At 40.0% G+C, this 23,103-nt stretch overlaps 1 protein-coding gene across 7 annotated transcripts in view; it reads left to right on the forward strand.

Annotated features, from left to right (window-relative positions):
• The window catches only part of LOC5575390 (solute carrier family 12 member 4), a 791,918-nt gene that overhangs the window by 232,788 nt on the left and 536,027 nt on the right, over positions 1 to 23,103 (forward strand). The window contains exons 2-3 of one of the 7 annotated variants that reach the window (XM_021849573.1): positions 18,955 to 19,453; positions 20,115 to 20,613. The exons of the other annotated variants lie outside the window; for them this stretch is intronic. Of the exons in view, the coding sequence (XP_021705265.1) occupies positions 20,547 to 20,613 (67 nt within the window). The 5' untranslated portion in view covers positions 18,955 to 19,453; positions 20,115 to 20,546. The remainder of the gene's footprint in view (positions 1 to 18,954; positions 19,454 to 20,114; positions 20,614 to 23,103) is intronic. 7 annotated transcript variants of the gene reach the window in all.

The raw sequence follows: 23,103 nt of genomic DNA on the forward strand, positions 1-23,103 counted from the left end.
ATTAGTATTGAAAATTGATATCACCTTGTCCCGCTTTTCAACCTTCGACTTTCGAAGAAGGCTAAGGCAGTGCCATCGGCCGCTCTCCGCCCCTCAACTACCTAAATATAGGGCATGCAGACCTTAATCCATCGATTGCGGCCGATAGCAAAGTCGTCGCCACCACCACAGCAGTAACCTAGATTATGAACGACTTGCCTTTTGCAAGAAACGGTGAATCGTCCTCCCACCACATAACTTCTCTGGTGGATTGGGGGGAAGGTCAGGAAAATGGCATTCATTGTTATTTTTAAACCGAATCTAGTTTGTTCTTCAGTGATAATGACTGATAGTGGTTCCCAACCGAAAGATAAACGTAAACCAAAATAAGTAAGATTTGAGTTTTGTGTTGTAGTCGGAGCGTCATTCTTCTTGGACGGGGAAAAAAGCCTATTAGAAGGTAACTTCTTTTTTCGTTTATTCACTGAACATGGTTGCTATAACGAACAAAAGCAAGGGTCAATCTCTGAATTCACAGCTTCCTCCCAAAACAGTAGGTTTTAAAACTGTCACTAAACGTGGCAAAAATGGAAGAAAGGATGTTTCTCCGCGCGTTTTTTTTCTAAGGGATGCTAATTGCATCGAAATGAGCAATCAGTTCGATGCTTAAGACAAATTTTCCGAACCCTAAATCGAAGCAGCCTCTAGCCCAGGCTTTTTGGTTCAAGTGAAGAAACAAAGAGTGCCGTCTATCGTGGCCTGTTGTTCTGAATTTGGGGGTTTAAGGTAGAAGATCTCTTATTCCATTAGCGGAATCAAGGTTTCCTTCTAAATCGAAATGAAAGGAGACTGTCGCATTTTGCCGGAAACTCTTAAAAATCGCGAACTGAGGAGATCGAAGTGTGGTGTGATCGCGAGTGCACTTGAAATTTTTTTTCTCCGCTTGAGCTCTCGTCAAAATTTTGATTGAATTTTAGATTTGAAAGGATGCAAGAGAATCAAGATTGGATGTTCTGGTCATTGCAGAATAATAGCGTACAGAATGCAAGGCAGGACGACATGATGTGGAGGATATTTAGTTTCTGGAGCAATTCTGTCGTCTTCTCTGGAGAGTTTCCATTAGACCATGGTGAGTTCATTCCAATTATACAGTCGACTCTCCACATCTCGATATCTCTCCCAATGCCGATTTTTTTCGGTCCCTTCATTCTGCATACATTTTCACTCTCCATATCTCGATATCCTCCTTGTCTTGATATCTCCCTATCTCGATGTGATTTTCGTTCCCAATTTTCTCTCCGTATGTCGATGTGCCCTTTATCAAAGGTTAGACTAGATTTTAGAGATTCAAAACAATTTGCGAAGACGAAATGACATCTGTTTGTTTTTGATTTTCCTGGCAGCGGAGTGATTTTCAATCTAGTATTCTTTAAAAAATTTGTTCTATGTCTCGATCTCTCCCTATCTCGATGGTCCCTTCGATATCGAGATGTGGAGAGGCGACTGTATGTAGAACAAAACCCATTAAACTACCTTGGCTGTACATTTTTGAGGAGGAATGGACTGAAAGGAAATATGTTAACTATGAATAGTTTTTTTTCCCTGTCTCATTTGTACTTCAGTCTATTCTTGTCACATGCCTCACCAGGTGTACACGCATTGTGGCAATGTAACGTTTATTTAATCGTTAAACAAAATATGGATGGTTCGTCATTATAAGTGTTGGCTTAAGTACTTATTATTCCTAGTCTATATGGTTTTGAGAGGCATACATATTCTTTAATTCGTAATTACTAATTACTTCCGTAATTATTAAAAAATAACCTCTGAATAGTTCGACATTGAAAATGTCGACGCAATAATAGCTAACTTTTTAAATTGAAGTTACATGAATCGTATCACTTACCAAGGTGAATCCTGATAATGTAGCTTTTGAACCTTCCCACTAACAACCCAAGTAGCACTGGTAACAAATGCAATATTTTAGAAAAATAAAACAAATTACATTGCCGTTGCATTTCAGATAATTTGTAGCATATCTTATTGATTACTTTCAATTTTAATTACTAAACTATTACATTGTAACTTACGCTTTGTTTACATTACATAGGTGTTGCATTTTTACTTGCATGTAACTTAACCTAGAGCTGTCAAAATTAATAAGTTACATTGAAATTTAATCTGTGGTTGCAAAGAAACAAATAACACGCTAGGTTACATACAGATTGCTAAGTCACATGTGTGTAACAGCATGAAGTTTGTTTACCATTTGTCATAGGGAAGGGGTGAAAAAATGAACAGGATGGTAAAATAACACCAAATTTCAATAATTTTTTTTACGCACGAATGATTTAGAGCATAAATAAGAGTGTTTTTGTTGACACGGAGATAAATTTAAGTCAGAACCACGTTCAGAAATTAAAACTGATGTAATTTTAGGCACGGAGATGTTGAGGTTTTTCAATGAGGTGAATATCGTAATGATATGATGTCGAAGCAGAAACCTTTAGAACTGTTTTCGAAGGGATTATAATCATTCATAGATGTTTTTTTTAGGACTGTGATAAAAAATTCAAAAATGTTTGTTTTGCCACCAACATAAAATGAACATTTCCATAATATTTTAATAACGATGAAAGTATGTGAAAATTTAGCTGCCATAGTCTCGTTAATTAACATCTCTATTTTTGATGTTGTGCGATAGAACCAGTTATAATTAATAAACAAATTAATAAATGAAGGACAACTTCTGCGAGTAGACATATCACAGAACTTCGAGTTACATTTGTAATGTTCTCTTTACTACTTTTGTGGGAAACGCCATTCTTTGAGCCGATGACTCGGAATGACGAGAATTCGTTTGAGGGAGCAGGATCCGTCATCAACTCGATAATTTTCAAAAGCAGTTTTTTCGTAAAAAATCATGAATATATTCATGTGTTCACTGTATTTTATTCTCCAATCGAAACACAGTGAACACATTTTCGACGAGTAAATTTCAGTTTTGAACAGAAAAATGGCTATTGAAGTTTCGATGATTACGATGGCGGATCCTTGAACGTTAAAGTGTTTGGGTCCTCAAGACAATTCGTAATCAAACGTAAATATTCCACCGCAAAATCGCTAGTGTTTGGAGGTGATGTTTACTTCAAAAATTTCGAAATCAACATCTCCAACTTAGTTCTAATACCCTCCGTACACGAATTATTGTGGCGCGTCGATCGTCGCAAGTTTCTCGTTGAACAGTCAATCCCGTAAATGATTGTGTTTTGTTAAGCTTAATTACTTTTAGACGACAGCAGTCAGTGGCTGTCTTCTTTGTTGAAATTTGTTCTGGGATTCCAACTCCCACAGGGTCCACTTATGTACTGTCATAGTTTGTATTACGTGCAATAAATATGTTAAATTTGTCCTTGAATAACTTATCGAAGGAACTAAACTCGACCTAATCAACTCGTGGGGGCAAAACCCCCACCCCCCTGTTGAATTCAAATTCTACCAAACGTAATGCCACGCTGAAGTAACGCGCAAATTAGAACCTTACAAATGTAAATTTTAGGCATCAGCATGTATCTATTATTGAACAATAACATCAGAACAAACGCCTGTAGGTATGCATTATACATGCAGAAATATATATGAAGAGAAATCACTCATGTTAGTTAGGCCCTATTGAAGTGAGAGCACAGAAATGCACAAGGGGCTACCATTAACAACGCTATTATTTTTCCCAATTTTAGACCCACTTTCTCCCTAGTAGTCATTTGTCCAAACATAAAATTCACAATTTGTATGGACCGTGGTCATTGGGCAGAATCTCTCCCCTCCCCCAATAAATGACTACGTGGTTTACGGATGACCCAGAAGCACGCATTTTTTAAATTGATTTATTAACCCTAGAAATACTCAAATGGATGGATGTTGTTTCTACTATTTGATAGAGAACATATTTGTATATCCGATTATAATAAAAAAAGCATGTTTTTCACATCTAAATCAATATTTTCCTTGTCATGGGCATATTACCCTCAGACCCTAATATTGGCACAAATTGACCAATTTCTAAATTCAATTCGTTATTTCACCTCAGGACGCAAGATTGCATTACTTCCTAGCGTCTTGTAGTGAAAAATTGTTAACAAACCCGCATATTGTCACCTTTATTCACAAAAGAGAGCATTTGCCTTCTTTCGAGCTATTTGAGCCATTTGAGCACGTCACAAACCATGTGCTTTCTTGGACGGTGCATTTAATTTTCATACTTTTGTAAGGTTCCAGTCAATTGGCTTTGAGGATTTTTGCACATGATTTATCGCAAATTCATCGTTTTTCACATTAAAAGCAAGACGATATCGTTTAGGTGTTCATTTTAATACCCCTTCCCCTATTGACAGCAGTGTCATTTATCATTTAGTTTCAGTATAGTTACACATCAGTTTCAAAATAACATAAGATTTCTGGGTGACTGATGTGTAACAAACGAGTAACTTGCTGACAGTGGTCAACACTACATGCCAAAAGTTTTCATACGTATTGTGAATTTTGATATAAGAACTTTACTATTTTATGACTAGTTATTGTTTTCATAGATATTTTTCCAGTGATTGATTAAAATTGTTAAATTTACAATTTGCAGCCTTTCTAACAGCTTCTTTATAGTTTTCATCATTTTAGATTGGCTGTCCTCAAACAGTTATTCGGAAGTGTTTCTGCAGCAAGATGAAATTAAATGGCGATTTATGATAGGCGACCCAGAAAATCCAACTGCGAGACACGAAACAACATGATTTTGGAATCACAATCTCCACAAACAATTAAATTAAAATCAAAAACATTGCTGATTTGAGTAACAGTGTCAATTTCCATTTTTTTGTGTGAGTTCTAATAGAATAATATCTCAACAATCCAGGTAATCGTGTGTTATTCAATATAAAATTATTATCTATTTTATGAGCGCGTCAATTTTGAGCAAGTAAAATGATTGATTTCACCACAAATTCAAATGGACATGTTAAATCTATTATGTACTTGTGAATAATTACGTGTTCGAAAATCATACGTATTACTTTTATCGACATTCAATTCTAAAATGGTTCTTCGGTTCCAAAACTGTCAGAAAGTAACAACAACTTCAACGCCGTTTCATTTATTTTGTCGCAGGAAAACCCATGCGTAATCAACAAATTACATAGCAGTCGCTTGTAAACTTCTTATGTAACGAACAAACAAGTTACATAAGGCTCGACTTTTTGCGCTTTTTCGGTTACATAGCAGTATTTTTCCATGTTGCAAATGTATCATATTGTAACTATTGAACATATTAAGTAGCCGTTACTGTAAGCCACTTGTAACAATATGTGCTGCTTGGGAAAACTCCATTCCGTGAAAACCATGGAGATGCAGAGGTGATCTCGGTCTCCAGTAGCAATGGACGTCACTCTAACATTCCTTCCCCGATGATCGTAAGGACGTGGCCGGCGCCGTTATTGACATTACCAAGTTTGGAGTTCTCGAAATTGTACATTGAAGTTGTATGCTACTCCCAAGCTACTTCTGTTGGTTCCCTGTACAATTTTGAATATTACGGTCAATCACGGAGTAGCAACTACGAATTGTACGGTCATCAATGCTTATGCTTAAACTCTTAAAGATCGCGAACTTCTTATCAAACATCTTGAAGAGAAGAAGCACATTTTTTTTACATATAATGACAAAACTGAACGTTTGTTCAAAGTCGTCTTGAAAGGTCTTTCAAGAGACCATGACCCACCTAAAAACATCAAAAATGGAATAAATGATTTACTTGGATTTTCCCCAGTCCAAGTAATCATTATGATAAAGAAAACCCAATCTGGCATTGTTCGGAAAGGGCTTTCTCAAGAATATTATTTAGTTCACTTGAACAAAAAAGATCTAAATAATATTAAAGCTTTAGAAAAAGCTAGACTTATGTTCGATGTCCGTGTGACATGGGAACATTTCCAGAAACCTGAAGGAAATTGCCAGAACCCCACTCAGTGCCGTCGTTGCCAAAAGTGGGGTCATGGTACAAAAAATTGCCACATGGATGCTAAATGCATGATTTGCGGAGGTTCTTCTCACGCTGTCCAGTGAAGGAAGATACCGAAGTTCATATGCGCAAATTGCGGGGGCAATCATAAGTCAATTTTTTGGGATTGCCCTTCGTGTAGGCGAATCGTTGAGGCTCGTGGCAGGTAGATGAACGGTAATGTCCGTTACGATAACGGTCGTTTCCGGAATATTTCCCTGGTAGAGTATCGAGCAATGCTCATTTTTCAGTTGACGATCGGTTGATTGAGAATCATACCCATCAGGAAGATAATAAACATGCTCATTCACAAACTAATTTTAATACGTCGGGTGACCGTTCGAATCTTTGAATTTCGAATTTATCTACCCAAGAAAAATCCATTGACCATATCGTAGCAGGTAATTTGAACTCCTTCCCTATTCGTATAATGAGTACCCATTCTACTTGTTTCAAATCAAATGAAAAAAAAAACCCACCGCCACAGGTAACTCCTACTCCGCCGCTTCGTCTACCGAAAATTCTATCGGAAAATCATCAAATGTACCCACTTCAAGTGATATGTCTGCCTCTGATTTTAATTTTCTAACTGTACAATTGAATCTGATGATTGATGCAATGTTCAAAGCCACCACTATGACTGAAGCAGTCCAAGTGGGGGTAAAATTTACTAATCGAATTGTTATTTGATTACGTTTTTCTAATGGATCCAAATAATAAATTAAATATTTTAAATTGGAATGCTCGTTTTTTGAATGGTAAACAGGATAAACTGTTTAATTTTCTTACAGCTAATAACGTGTATATAGCAGTTGTTACTGAAAAATATTTGAAACCTGGATCCAAACTCAAAAGAGTTCCTAACTTTTTTGTTTATCGTAATGATCGACTTGATGGGGCATGTGGGGGAGTTGCAATCATCATTCATAGGCGTAGGGTAAATCGCCAATTGTTGAACGGTCAAAATGCTCGCTAATTGTTGAACACGCCATAAGGAACACACGGACTGTTCAACGTTAGGCGACGTTTTCAGCCGTTTAACATTAGGCAAGTTGCCCTATAAAACATCAACTGTTTTCGTCATTTGAAACTAAAGTTTTTGAAACTTTAGGTGTTTCATCTTGATGAATATACTTTCATAGCTGCCTATTTACCCTTTCAATGCTCTGGACAGCAAGTTGATTTGCTCTAAACTGACTTGCGAAAATTGACTCGCAATAAGAAATTTGTTTTGTCATTGGTGACTTTAATGCCAAACATCGGTCATGGAATGATTCTCAAAGTAATTCCAAGGGCAGAATATTATTTGATGAGTGCTTTTCAGGATATTTCTCAATTCAATACCCTGATAGCCCTACATGTTTTTCCTCTTCTAGAAACCCATGTACTGTTGATTTTGTCTTAACCGACTCTAGTCATCTTTGTAGCCAATTGATTATTCATGCTGATTTTGATTCTGATCATGTCCCTGTTACATTTCAAATATCCCATGAAGAGATTCTCAATCCTATTAGCTCCACTTTCAATTATTTTCAAGACGACTGGAATATATATGAACCATATATTGACTCTAATCTTGATGTTAATATTTCTTTACAAACAAAACTTGATATTGACAATGCTCTTGAAACTTTAACAAATTCCATTGTTAAAGCCAGGAGCATTGCAAAATTTGAATCCGTGATTATAGACGATGATCTTAAACTCTTGATCCGTCTTAAAAACGTGAGGAAAATGCATTTTCAAATCACTCGCGATCCTGCTATGAAAATTATATGGCAGGATTTGCAGAAAGAAATCAAGAAACGTTTTGCACAATTAAGAAACATAAATTTTAAAAATGGCTCTAAGATTTTTTGGAAATAATCTAAAATTTTGAAAAAACCTCAGAAGCCAATACCGACATTGAACGAAGAAAACAAATTATTACTAACTAATTGCGAAAAAGCTCAAAAACTTGCGCCCAATTTTAATTTAGGACTTACTAGTCCGATTGAAAATCAAGTTACTCAGGACTTCGAAAATATTCTCAATCAATAGAACGTTTTCAAAAATTCCTGGTAGACTGATTTGGAAGAAGTGAGAGCTATTAGTAAAAAAATCAAAAACATGATAGCTCCTGGCGATGATGGAATTTTCTACATCCTCATCAAGAAACTTCCAGAAAGTAGCTTATCATACTTAGTAGATGTATTTAACAAATGTTTTTAATTAGTATATTTTCCTGACAAATGGAAAAATGCTAAGGTTGTACCAATTTTAAAACCAGAAAAATTTCCTGTAGAAGCTTCTGGCTATCGTCCAATCAATTTGCTTTCCTCCATGAGTAAACTTTTTGAAAAGGTCATTTTGAACATAATGATGGTCTACTCCAATGAAAATTCAATTTTTGCCAATGAACAGTTCGGATTTCGCCATGGACATTCGACCGCTCATCAACTTTTACGTGTAACAAATTTGATCCGTTCCAACAAATCTAAAGGCTATTCTACTGGTCTTGACATAGAAAAAGCATTCGACAGTGTTTGGCATGAAGGCTTGATTGTTAAATTTAAATAAAGTATTAATTTTTCAACATACATTGCTAGAATAATCTAAGTTATTTGTTAAATCGTACACTTCAGGTTATTTATCAGAAGGACTTCCTGTAAGAGCTGGTGTCCCTCAAGACAGCATTTTGGGAACAATATTATACAATATTTTCAAATCTGATTTAGCTGTGTTATCTCAAGGACGTCAAAATTCTTCGTTTGCGGAAGACAAATATTAACTGTAAGGACGTACCTTTGTGGGCCGTGATCCAAGCATGGAGGAGCACTGCTCCAAGTTGAATAAAAGTAATGCCCCACCTCCTCGTACCACACGCCGACACACCTTTTCCCTTGCCAAAACAAAGAAATCTAATATCCTGCCAGATGACAGTTGTCTGCGACTTCGACGACTGGAAGCACCTTAACGACTTTCGTTTCCAGATAGCTGCGGTGTGGTGACATCCGACTCTTTGAATTTTTTGGCTTTCGCCAGCTCTCGTCGATTAGATCCACCTCTACTGAGATGGGTAAAGTTTTAAACCACCCACTTTCTCGCCCCAATTCAACGACCGTCTATATCAACTATGCGATTGGAACGAAGAGCATCTGGAAAATCCGTCGTCTCCGCCCACCCAGAACAACGAAAACAACAGCGATTTGCATCTTTGCTTCGGCAGGAGAAGAAGCAACTTTCCTTCAGCCAACCAAGTGCGGGAATGCAAAGATTGCAATGCATCTTTAACGGAAACACTTGGCGCGGAAACACGTTTCCAGCATTATTCTGCTGTTGAATTTTCTCCCGTAGATACTGACTACGGGACTTTTATGCTTGATTTGATATCCTGTCGCTGTGTCAAGGGTGGTGGTGCAAAAAGCTACGGAGTCGATTTACATAAAATCTACATTTGTAGCTTTCCCGCGGGAAGTCGTTGCATTGCTTTGTAGACACTGACTGTAGTACGACAACGAATGCCGGGAAATGGGACAGCATTGCAATGGGCAGGTGACCTTGAGACATCTGAATCCTCTCAGTGTGTCATGCATCTTTAATGCTTTGTTTACAGTTGTGCGGCGGTTTATGGATAGATGAGCTTGAACTGTAATCTAATGTCGAAGAGATTTTGAATTGCTTTTTGGGAATTTTCGAAATGTGACTTCCTTAAGACAAGTCATCTAGATAGGATCTTCATAGTATAAAGATTTATCTACGGTTCATTTCAAATATTTTTATTCTAAGAATGAAAATACCAGAGAATCTCTATGCGATACACTGGAACCTTGTTTTTTTTTACCAAATTTTTTTTTAACCTTTATACAGTTCTTCGACCTAGAACAAGTGTCGGCCAAAACCACAAACACTCTTATTATTATTATTATTATTATTATTATTATTATTATTATTATTATTATTATTATTATTATTATTATTATTATTATTATTATTATTATTATTATTATTATTATTATTATTATTATTATTATTATTATTAATATTATTATTATTATTATAGAGTTTTGGCACTTCTCAGCAAAAAAATGCTGGAAACTTTCACCTACCCCGGGCAATCTGTATGCCAAAGGGGATTAGGCTCTGTGGATCTCATTGGTCGGTTTTACTTATCCTAATGAGTCTGCTGGATGAGCTTCTCAGTTGTGGTGGTTCAGGAACCGTCTAACTATGCTGCAGGTTCCAAGAATCACCGCTTTTTGGATGCTGTGTAGGTCCTTCTTCAATTCCAGCTCGTCTAGGGACCTTAGGAGAGATTTCGGGACAATTCCGGTCGCTGAGAGGACTACCGGAACTATACGGACGTCCTCTAGGTGCCACATCTGCTTCAACTCCTCCGCCAAGTCGTGGTACTTCGCTATCTTGTTAGAGAACGTTGATTGGACATTGTGGTCCAGCGGTACAGCGATGTCGATGAGTGTAACTCGTTTCATCCTTTTGTCGTAGACTACAATGTCGGGGCGGTTGGCACGGATGAGGACGTCCGTTATGATCTCGCGATCCCAGTACAGCTTTATGCAACTATTTTCCAGAACCGGGTCAGGCAGGTACTTGTAGTAGGGCACAAATCGAACCACCAAGTTGTGCTTAAGGGCAAGCTGTTGATGCACAATCTTGGCAACTTCGTTGTGACGATCTAGGTAGGCTGATCCAGCTAGTACTGAACAGCCGGCAACGACATGCTCGATAGTCTCCCCTACTGAATTGCACTTCCTACAGCGGTCCTCCACGTCTTCGTGCAATATGTAGTGCCGATAGTTCTTCGTCGCAATTACCCGGTCCTGGATGGCTACCATGAAACCTTCTGTTTCTGAGAAGAGGTCACCCCGCATCAGCCACGTGTTTGACGCCACCTTATCGATGTGCTCGAGCTCCAGTTGATGGGGGTGCGTTCCATGCAACTCCTTCTGCTTCCACGTTGCGATCATCTCATCGACGGTTTTGATGTCGCAGTTCAGCTGGTAATCCTCCTGCGCCAGATGCAGTGCGCTGAAGCCGTGGTCAGCTTCGCATACAGTGCGGCAAATTTCGTGGCGGTTCTGGCTTTCTACGAAATATGCCCGCAGCTGCTGGATCTGGGAGACACATAGTGCCTGGATATCGGTGACGCCTCTTCCTCGTGCTGCACGTGGCAGGGTGACTCTCTCAATGGACGATTTTGGGTAGCGCATTCGGTGCTTGGTGAACGCCACTCGTACTGCTCGTTCTATCACCTCCAAGTCAGTCTTGGTCCACTTTACCACCCCAACAGGGGCACAGCAAACGTGTTGATAGCCTTCACCTTGTTGCCGGCAGACAGAAAACTCTTCAGAATACAGTTGACACGTGACAAAAACTTTTCCTGCAGCTCCTTCTTGATCATCGTGTGGCGAATACCTCTAAGTTGCAGGAATCCGAGGTATTTATACGTTTCGCCTTCAACCATATTCCGAATCTCCTCCTGCTCGTTGACGCGGAAACAGCTGGCATCCATAACATGACCCCGACGTAGATGAATTGACCTGCATTTGTCAATACCAAACTCCATCCGGATGTCGTTACTGAATGTCGTAACTAGCTGCAACAGCTGATGCAGCCTCTGCACTGATTCCGCAAATAGCTTCAGGTCGTCCATATAGAAGGTGTGGGTAACTCTTGTGCTCCTTTCCCCACTTTTCAGTTGGTAGCCATAGTTGCATTGGTTGAGTGCTTTGCTGAGGGGGTTCAAGGCCAGGCAAAACCACAGTGGACTAAAGGTATTGCCTTGAAAAATCCTGATGCTGAGAGTCCTGGACCGTAACACAGCTGTACCGTCGGTAATGTGTAGGGATGTGCTCCACATCCCCATCGCGTGTTGCATCAGCCTGATGACGTTCCCGTCTACCTTATACAACTGCAGTACCTTGAGAAGGTACGAGTGCGGTACTGGGTCGTATGCCTTTTTGTAGTCGATGTACGCCATACTCAGGTTCCTTTTCCTTTGCTTTTGGGTAGCTTGCCCTACAATGACTGCATCTACGATGACCTGATCTTTGCAGCCTTGCGTGTTTCTGCGACACCCTTTCTGTTCCTCGGTCATCACGTTGTTGGCGTCGCAATGGGCTTGCACCCTCCTCGCTATTACCGACGATAGCACTTTATACAGACTTGAAAGGCACGTTATTGGTCTGTACTTCGCTGGGTCAGCTGTGTGTTGGTCCTTTGGCAGAGGAAATGTGACACCCCTGGTGATGAATTCCGGTAGCTGCGTGGGGTCTCCTAATACCGTATTGAAGCATTCCGCCATCCGCCCATGGATCGTTGTGAGTTTTTTATACCAAAAATTGTGCACAAAATCAGGTCCTGGTGCAGCCCAATTCCCGGTATACCGGGTAGCTTCACGTATATCCTGAGCGCTTACCACGACCGCGGTCATGTCTCCAATTCCATCACATTGTCTCTCTTCTTCTGCTAACCACATCCCATCGCCGTTGTGTTCGGTGGGGTTCTCCCATAAATTGGCCCAAAATTGTGTAACGTCGCCAATCTCTGGAAGTCCCTCGCCAAAGTCGACCTTGTCATTTCGGATGCGGTTGTAGAACTCCCTCTCGTTTATGTTGAACATCCGGTTTTGTTCCTTCTGCTTCGAACATTCTCCATAACGTCGCAATCGTTTCGCAAGAGCACTCAACCGCTGTACATGGGTGTCGAGGATCACAGTAATGTCGACTTCTCTGAGATCTCGGAGCTCTGCGGGCTTAACAATTTCAGCAACATGACGAACCAGCCTCGTTGATCGATTCCCCTGCTTGTATTGTGTTAATCGACCAACCTTTGATCGCAGTGTTGCGATTCGGCTCTCAAGGCGTCGCATCCATACGGGTTTCTGTGCGTTGGGGCGTGTGCCATCTTCTCCTTGCGGGCGCGTTCGCAATCCCAACGTCTTAACTACAGCTATTGCAGCTGAATACACGATAAACTGCAGATTCTCAAGGTTCTCCACGGCTTCCAAGTACTGTGGCAAAATATCCTGATTCAGGATGCTTACTGCACTCGTCAGCCGGTAGGAATACCGCAGCTTTGGTATCCGGTGCCGGGACATGGGGTCTGTCCCACGGAACTGCGTAACTGCTGTGCCCATATGGAGTGCTAGTTCGTCTCGTAATTGCTGTCGTTGCATATCCGCTGTCGGTCCTGGAGCAGTGGGTGCAGGTGAATCACGACTCTCACTCGTGATCGGTGCATCCAGCCCAACAGAACTCCTTCTCGACGTATCGCTCGATCTTGTCCCCTCCTCTCCTATTTCCCTCTGCACTTCCAGCTTGATGTACTCCACTTCTGCAGCGGTGAGCATATTGTGAGACATAATTGCACGCTGCCGTGTGTACAGCTTATTCAAGTCAAGCTGGCGCGCAAAGCGAAGAAATCGCTCGTTGAACATTTCCAGCATCCCTGATCTGCCAGACATGTCCGTCTCCATCCTTGTGCAGACATAGTAGCAGCGAATCACATACATATTCATCTCCCTCGTCCACATGATCCGCTGCCGTCGGCATTATTATTATTATAATTGTTATTATTCTTCTTCTTGGAATTAACGTCCTCATTGTGACAGAGCCTGCTTCTCAGCTTAGTGTTCTTATGAGCACTTCCACAGTTACTGTTACTGAAAGCTTTCTTTGCCAAAGTTGCCATTTTCGCATTCGTATATCGTGTGGCAGGTACGATGATTCTCTATGCCCAGGGAAGTCAAGGAAATTTCCATTACGAAAAGATCCTGGACCGACCGAGAATCGAACCATTTTTATTTTTTATGTCAAAATTCAACCTATCTGTAACTTTTGAATCAATATTTTTCAAACAACTTCTTGTAATATAGAAAACGCAGTGGTTTGAAATTAAGGAACGGTAACGTTTATTGTAGTGATCTTGAGGAGAGTCAGATTAGGAATGATTACAAATTTTCATGTTAGGTGTAATAAACAGGTTGCTATGGTCCATCATTGAAACCAATGGTGGCTTTGATAACGATTACACCAATACCCCCTCTTAATCGGTCAATCCAAGGAGTTTACGGAATTCTTGAAAGTGAGTGGTATCGAGCGCCTTTGTGAATAGATCTGCTAACTGATTGTTTGAAGGGATGGGTTCAATCTTCACTGTACCTTTGATAACGTGATCTCGCAGGAAATGATGCTTAACATCAATGTGTTTTGCTCTCTTACACTCTACGTTTTTGGCCATTGAGATACATCCATGGTTGTCCTCAAAGATGGTGAATGATTCATCAAGCGGTAAAACTTTCAGATCTTCAAGAATTCCTCTGAGCCAAATACCTTCAGAAACAGCTAAACTTAATGCACCATATTCTGATTCGCTGGATGATAGAGCAACTGTTTGCTGTTTTCTACTAGCCCATGAAACGGTATTTCCGAAAACTTGAAAAACGAAACCATTTACTGATTTTCTGTCAACTGCATCTGAGGCCCAGTCAGCATCGGCGAATCCTACCAGAATCGGGGAACCTCTTTTACAGGTGTATTCAAGTTTCAGATGCTTTGTTCCTTTCAAGTAGCGAGCTGTCCTCTTCAAAGCTTGCCAATGAGAGTTACCAGGGTTTTGCTGATATCTTCCAAGGTATCCAACGGAGTAACTAATATCGGGACGAACACATAACATTGTGTACATGACGCTGCCTAGAAGCTCTCTGTACGGCTGGTTTGTTGAATCTCGATCTTCGATTGGTAGTTGGCATCCCTTTTCCATCGGTGTTTTAACGTAATTGCAGTCTTGCAAACCGAACTTGGTTAAAATGCGATTGATTCCAGCTTCGTGTGAAAGACACAATCTTCCTTGAGCTCTGTCGTACTGAATCTTCATACCTAAGAAGCAGCTGACATCTCCGCAATCCGTCATTTGGAATTTTCTTGATAATATCGTTTTCGCTTCCAGTATTGCGTTCATTTGCCTTCCAAAAATAAGGACATCGTCAACGTATATAATAATGTAGACATTACCTTGTCTGTTGGTTTTGATATAAAGGCAATAGTCGTGTTTCGAACGTGAAAATCCATTTTCAAGAAGTGTTTCATTGAGCTTGTTGTTCCAACAACGGGGACTTTGTTTCAATCCATATAACGATTTTTGTAATTTGCATACTAGGTTGGAAGCTGCTTCTACGCCATCCGGTACTGCCAGATAAACTGTTTCGTCCAGTTTGCCATATAAAAACGCTGTCTTAACGTCGAGTTGCTGGATATGCATCTTTTGTTGAACTGCTACAGCCAGGACGGTCCGAATGGTTGCCATTCTTGCTACTGGTGCATAGGTTTCACCATAATCCAGTCCGGGCTTCTGTTGAAATCCCTTGGCAACAAGTCGAGCCTTATAGCGGACAGGGTTTCCGTTTTCATCTTCCTTGATACGAAACACCCATTTAGTTTTTATAGGTTTAATTTCCTTGGGACAAGCTTCTAGACGCCAAACCTCATTTTGCTTAAGGGAATCTAATTCATCCTTCACAGCTTGAAGCCAGAATGTTTCATCAGGGCGCCCAAATATATCTTGATATGTTTCAGGAACATCCAAGGAACTCGTGGGAATTGTTGTCACACCATCACGAATACCGATAGCATCTGTAGACGGAAATTGGACAGCAGAGAATATTCTTCCAGTAAGAAAATCTTTAAACTTACCGGGGAGCCTGCGCTCCCGTTCGCTATGCCTCGTGGTTTCCATGTCAAGGTTTGAACCATGTTCTTGTTGCGAAGGGAGCGCCACCGGTGTTGGAGAATATGCTTCAGTGTCATCTTCGGATTCGTCATCAGTCAAGAGAGCTGCACCAGATCCGACAACGTGGCGTACATCCCCCTCTTGCTCGGGTCGTGGTTCATTCAGTGTTTCGTGTTGGACTTCATCTTGGACTTCAACTTCTAGATCATACGGCACAACTATCAACGGAGAATCCGGTTGCTTTTTCTCAGCAAACGGAAATGACGATTCATCAAATTTAACGTCTCGAGATGTGAAAATTTGTCTGACTTCCATGTCCCATAGACGGTATCCGTTCGGTGCATAGCCAACCATGACTGCAGCTCTACTCTTCGGATCCATCTTCTTTCTCTGTTGCGACGGTATCCAAGCAAAAGCCTTGCATCCGAACATCTGAAGTTTGGACAAATCTGTTTTGTGCTTCATCCACAGTTCAGCAGGAGTATTTCGGTCAGATATGGCACGTGTTGGACTTCTATTAACCAAATAGACTGCAGCAAGTACCGCTTCGCCCCACATGAACTTCGGAGCGCTCGCCTCGACCAGCATCGTTCGAACCTTCTCGATGACCGTACGATTAAATCTCTCAGCCACCCCGTTCTGTTGAGGAGTGTAGGCAGTTGTAGGTTCTATTTGAATTCCCTTTTCTTCGTAATATCGCCTTTGCTCATTTGAACAGTATTCACGGCCTTGGTCAACTGTTAGCTTGGATATAGCGTGGCCCATCAATGCTGTTGCCATTGCCTCATAGCAGCGAAATTTGTCAAAAACCTCAGATTTCTTCTTGATTAAGTAAATTGCTTTAGCCTTATCGAACTTGACCAGTGCTTCCAGATTTTTGAAACCGATGTGGCCCAATCGACGATGCCAGAGATTGACGTTTTGATCAGCACACAAGTTGGCCGTACCGCTATTGGAATAGAACACATCCAGCTCGTAGAAATCGCCTCTCAACGGACAAATCGCAATCACCGAATTATTGAGCTTGATTTCTCCAACTTTTGGTCCAAAGTTTACCGTCACTCCAGTTCTGGTCATACGCTTCACCGATAGCAAGTTTGCTCGCAAGTCCGGGATAAACAGCACCTCATAAATGGTCATACTCACGCCTTGACGATTGACTCCGTAAATCGTACCTTTGTGCCACGCAACCATGGACTGGTCATCTTTTGCCACACCAATTACGACAGGTTGTTCGAGCTTCTCCAGTGTCTTGAATACCTTCTTATCGTTAACGAGATGGTGGCTAGCCCCGGAATCCAGCTTGAACGTCACTTTGTCACACCTGGTATCCACAGCATTCCTGCGACCTACCATGAAAGCAACACCTTCGGTTTCAGCGACTACGTTGGCTTCACCTTTCAACTTGACACGGCAATCCTTTGCCATGTGGCCCTTCCTTTGGCATCTATTGCACTTCCCTGTGAATTTACGTTGCTTCTGCTTGAATCCAGCAAAGGCCGCAGGTTTCTCCTTACCCGTATCTGCCATTCTGTCGGACTTCTTCAGCTCTTCAGCCAGCAATCGCTCACGCACAATGTCCAGGGTTAGCTCTTTCGCACCAAGGTTCTCCAACGCCGTAACGAGTGGATCGTAGGATTCGGGCAATGTCACAAACAGTTGAGAAACCATATCAGCTTCTTCTAGCTTCGCGCCGGCCGACTTCAATTGTCTCACCAATTCATCGAACACCTTCAAATGATCCTTCACCGATTCTCCTTCTGTCATCTTGAGTCTTGCGAGCTGCTTCCGGACAAACGTTTGTGAAGATACCGACTTCTTCGCGTATACATTCTCCAACGCGGTCCAGATTTCCTTTGCCGTAGTCTTCTCGCGAATCAGATCCAGAAGGTCATCATGGATGAAGGAAATAATTACGTTCGATGCCTTGTTGTCCATTTTCTGAAACTTTTCCAGTCCTTCCGCAGCAGTTGGTGGGTCCTTGGTAACCGCATCCAAAAGCTCAACGGACTTCAGGAATCTCTCCACTCGGAATTTCCAATTTTCGTACCCGGTTCCGGAGAACGGAATAATTCCGTGAACCGTTTCCTTTCGTGAGTCGCCCATAACCTCTTGTAATATAGAAAACGCAGTGGTTTGAAATTAAGGAACGGTAACGTTTATTGTAGTGATCTTGAGGAGAGTCAGATTAGGAATGATTACAAATTTTCATGTTAGGTGTAATAAACAGGTTGCTATGGTCCATCATTGAAACCAATGGTGGCTTTGATAACGATTACACCAATACAACTTTTATAATAGTTTCCAAAAATTGAGAAAATTTGTAGTTCGTCATGGAAAAAATGAAAAGAATCGGTTGAGAAACGGCGGAGATATAGCTATCTGAAGTTGACCATTTTGTATGGGAAAACGGCTTTGGTGCAAACATCTGTGAACCGCTTGGTAGCTTTTGATTACCTTCATAACCCTTGCCAAAAACTCCGGTGGGAAATTTGGGAAGCTCTAAGAACTTAAAGAAATTCCTTGAAAACCTTTGAAGACTTAAGAGATCCAGAAAACCCCCAAAGGCCATTTGGAAACCCCAGTTAATTTTTAGGATCTTTAAGAGCCAGTTCGCGAGAGCCAAGGATTGTTCTTCTATATGTTTTGCAAAATTTTAGATTTTTATATTAGGGTGAAGTAGGTCAAAATGACCCCCAATGATTTTATGTCACTAAACATACAAAATCACAAAAACTGATATGACTATAGTAAAAGTGCACGGATTATGTTGAAATTTGGCATTATTACACTACGTTAAATAAACTTTAAGATTGATATGGTATATGGATTTTAAAAGTATTTGAAATCGAAAGAATGCCTTAGTATAACAATCAAAAACAGTTGTAGAATTTAACAGTAGGTATGATTTTCAAAAGCTTAGAAAGCCCATGCTCAGAAATGCATAGTTAATTTGAGTGACTGTGAACTTGTAAATGCATAATAGTTTTATGTACAAACTATTGAATCGAAACTATTCAACAACAGCCAATACAGTATCTACTTTTTGGAAGGAAAGGAAAAAAAATACAGTGACCGAAAAGTTAACAAAATGAAACTCTACAGAAATCTACTATCCGAAAACTTTGCCTTTCAGAATTTATGCATATTCGACGGCATCAAGCCTGAGGTCCTAACAAGCCACTTTCCCATTGCAGCCTTGCCCGGAAATAGTTCAAGCATTGTGGTTTACAATTGTGTGACATCGACAAAACCAACGCCAAAGTTGGATACAGTGATACAGTGCAAAAGTGGAATAAAAATTCTCACCACCTCCAGCAGCGAGATATGCAGCAGTTTTGGAGCAAGTTAAAAAGTCTAACGTTCTAACGCTTAATCCGGCTGAAAAACGCAGCACAAATCGACAAGAAGTGCTAGAATTGAAAGTTATTCCCCGGCGAGCTTGGGAAGAAAAAGTTATCTTCTGTTTGCAGCACAAAGCTAGGAGAACCCCACAGAGCAGACAGTTCAAACCATACATACAGGTGGTGAATGCGGGTGTGTATGAAGAAAAGTCAAGGTTTAGTTTGGGAAAATTGAAAAATCTGTTCCACCACATGAGTAAGGAATTGCGTGGTCGTTTGGAATGGGCATGAGAAGATAGTGCAATGTGAGTTGGAACAGCAACCAGCAGAATCGTGCCAGTGAGAATTTATTGTAATTGAAGGGGTATGGGTTCATGTTCGCGGTACTCCTCAGATCGTTTTTATTAGGAAAAAAATCTCCATCAAACTGTGCTTACCAGTCGTTTTCTATGGTTAAATTTCATGTTTGGGCAAAATATTGAAAAATCGTATTTTATTCACCGTGATAATTAGAGGATTTATGTAAAATCTTTTAAATCCTATTTATTAATTAATTTTTTATATCTTGAAAAGGCAAATAGGCAGTTTTGAAAGTAAATTAACCAAGCTATATCTTAACAAAAGCACCCAAAGTTTCAAAAACTTTGGTTTGAAATGACAAAAAAACTTGATAGTTTTTACGCCCATAAATAATGATAGCTACTCCTCCTCATGTTCCATAGAGTCGATCATTACGATAAACAAAAAAAGTATGGATCTCTTCTGAGTTTGGATCCAGGTTTCAAATATGTTTCAGTTATAACTGAAGATATTTGATATTCTGTTATCATACCATAAACATGGCATAACTTCAAAATGGCCCCTACGATTTTTTTTTAAATTGTGCTTATACATGCATAGACAATGGCTGGTAAGCACTAAGCATTGCTTTTAATAATAAAAACGGTCTGAGAAGCACCGCGACACTGCAATCTCGTACCGAGAAAAGTGGTTCATCAAGTTGGCTATTACAGTTGAAACTATCCTTTCGCCGTTCAACCGTATCGTGATTGAAACCAGGATTCCGTAACAAGGGATAGCACACGGTCCTAGAATTGTTGCTGCCACTTTCGCCGTTTGTGATCTTCGTGCTACTCTTATTTCTGCTACTGTTCCAACTGTCCCGCCGCCAAGAGGAAGAGGAAGACCACGAGCGTGAACTTCGCAGTTCTTCGGCGGCACACCTTGGCCGCCGGGACCATCAATCCTCCTCACATCATCCCCGCCATCATCATCGTTACCTCAACTATCATTCCCTGATTCAACGGTGCGGTGGTGAAAATCCCGAACCATCATCTCCACCAACACCGTCATCAGTGACTGAAGGAGTTCAGGGAGATAGTATTATTTCGGCGACAACCGTTTCTTCGCCACTGCTAGCAAAAGCCAAGCGGAGATTTTTCACCATGTCGTCAACACGTCATTACCAGTGCCACTCGCAGTCTATTGAAATGGACGTCTACGATACGGAAGGTAAGTGGCGGGATTGGTTTTCCAATTGGTTGGTATGTGTATTGGATGACGATTAGCTACAGGGTTTAATTATATCGATTTTTTTTTTCATTGCATGTGAACGATGAGGAATAAAATGCAGTGGATGAAAAATCCATGAATTTGTCGTGAAAGGTTATGACTCAAATACGACATGATTATTATTTATTTAGTTGGTGTTACATCAATTAATTTGATAAAACCTCGTTAACGATGTTACGCCAATTTACTCGATCCGAGGCTGTGTCTCTCCAACCTCGATTTAGGCCCACGTTCTCCAGGTCTTGTTGCACCTGATCAAGCCACCTCGCTCGCTGTGTTCCCCGCCTTCTTGTGCCAACCGGATTCGACGCGAACACCATCTTTGCAGGATTGTTGTCCGGTAGTCTTGCAACATGCCCTGCCCAGCGCACCCTTCCGGCTTTCGCAACCTTCTGGATACTTGGTTCGCCGTAGAGCCAAGCGAGCTCGTGGTTCATTCTCCGCCGCCACACACCGTTCTCCTGCACTCCGCCAAAGATCGTCCTAAGCACCCTTCGTTCGAACACTCCAAGTGCTTGCAGGTCCTCTTCCAGCATGGTCCATGCTTCATGTCCATAGAGGACTACCGGTCTTATAAGCGTTTTGTACATGGTACATTTGGTGCGGGGTGAATCTTTCTCGACCGCAGCTTCTTCTGGAGTCCATAGTAGGCGCGACTTCCACTGATGATGCGTCTCCGTATTTCACGACTAACGTTGTTATCAGTCGTTAACAAGGATCCGAGGTAGACGAATATGACATGATAAGCAGTCATATTAACAAGCATTTAAAGAACGGGAACACTGTTGGTTTCTTAATAATAAGCAAAAAAAAAAAAGAAATACGCAATAGTTTGAACTATTGTACCTTCTATCTTCTATCTTCTATCTTCTATCTTCTATCTTCTATCTTCTATTTCTATCTTCTATCTTCTATCTTCTATCTTCTATCTTCTATCTTCTATCTTCTATCTTCTATCTTCTATCTTCTATCTTCTATCTTCTATCTTCTATCTTCTATCTTCTATCTTCTATCTTCTATCTTCTATCTTCTATCTCTATCTTCTATCTTCTATCTTCTATCTTCTATCTTCTATCTTCTATCTTCTATCTTCTATCTTCTATCTTCTATCTTCTATCTCTATCTTCTATCTTCTATCTATCTTCTATCTTCTATCTTCTATCTTCTATCTTCTATCTTCTATCTTCTATCTTCTATCTTCTATCTTCTATCTTCTATCTTCTATCTTCTATCTTCTATCTTCTATCTTCTATCTTCTATCTTCTATCTCTATCTTCTATCTTCTATCTTCTATCTTCTATCTTCTATCTTCTATCTTCTATCTTCCTATCTTCTATCTTCTATCTTCTATCTTCTATCTTCTATCTTTCTATCTTCTATCTTCTATCTTCTATCTTCTATCTTCTATCTTCTATCTTCTATCTTCTATCTTATCTTCTATCTTCTATCTTCTATCTTCTATCTTCTATCTTCTATCTTCTATCTTCTATCTTCTATCTTCTATCTTCTATCTTCTTTTATCTTCTATCTTCTATCTTCTATCTTCTATCTTCTATCTTCTATCTTCTATCTTCTATCTTCTATCTTCTATCTTCTATCTTCTATCTTCTATCTTCTATCTTCTATCTTCTATCTTCTATCTTCTATCTTCTATCTTCTATCTTCTATCTTCTATCTTCTATCTTCTATCTTCTATCTTCTATCTTCTATCTTCTTTCTATCTTCTATCTTCTATCTTCTATCTTCTATCTTCTATCTTCTATCTTCTATCTTCTATCTTCTATCTTCTATCTTCTATCTTCTATCTTCTATCTTCTATCTTCTATCTTCTATCTTCTATCTTCTATCTTCTATCTTCTATCTTCTATCTTCTATCTTCTATCTTCTATCTTCTATCTTCTATCTTCTATCTTCTTCTTCTATCTTCTATCTTCTATCTTCTATCTTCTATCTTCTATCTTCTATCTTCTATCTTCTATCTTCTATCTTCTATCTTCTATCTTCTATCTTCTATCTTTATCTTCTATCTTCTATCTTCTATCTTCTATCTTCTATCTTCTATCTTCTATCTTCTATCTTCTATCTTCTATCTTCTATCTTCTATCTTCTATCTTCTATCTTCTATCTTCTATCTCTATCTTCTATCTTCTATCTTCTATCTTCTATCTTCTATCTTCTATCTTCTATCTTCTATCTTCTATCTTCTATCTTCTATCTTCTATCTTCTATCTTCTATCTTCTATCTTCTATCTTCTATCTTCTATCTTCTATCTTCTATCTTCTATCTTCTATCTTCTATCTTCTATCTTCTATCTTCTATCTTCTATCTTCTATCTTCTATCTTCTATCTTCTATCTTCTATCTTCTATCTTCTATCTTCTATCTTCTATCTTCTCTTCTATCTTCTATCTTCTATCTTCTATCTTCTAT

Source organism: Aedes aegypti, chromosome 3 (assembly GCF_002204515.2).
Source record: "Aedes aegypti strain LVP_AGWG chromosome 3, AaegL5.0 Primary Assembly, whole genome shotgun sequence".
Lineage (NCBI taxonomy): Eukaryota > Metazoa > Arthropoda > Insecta > Diptera > Culicidae > Aedes > Aedes aegypti.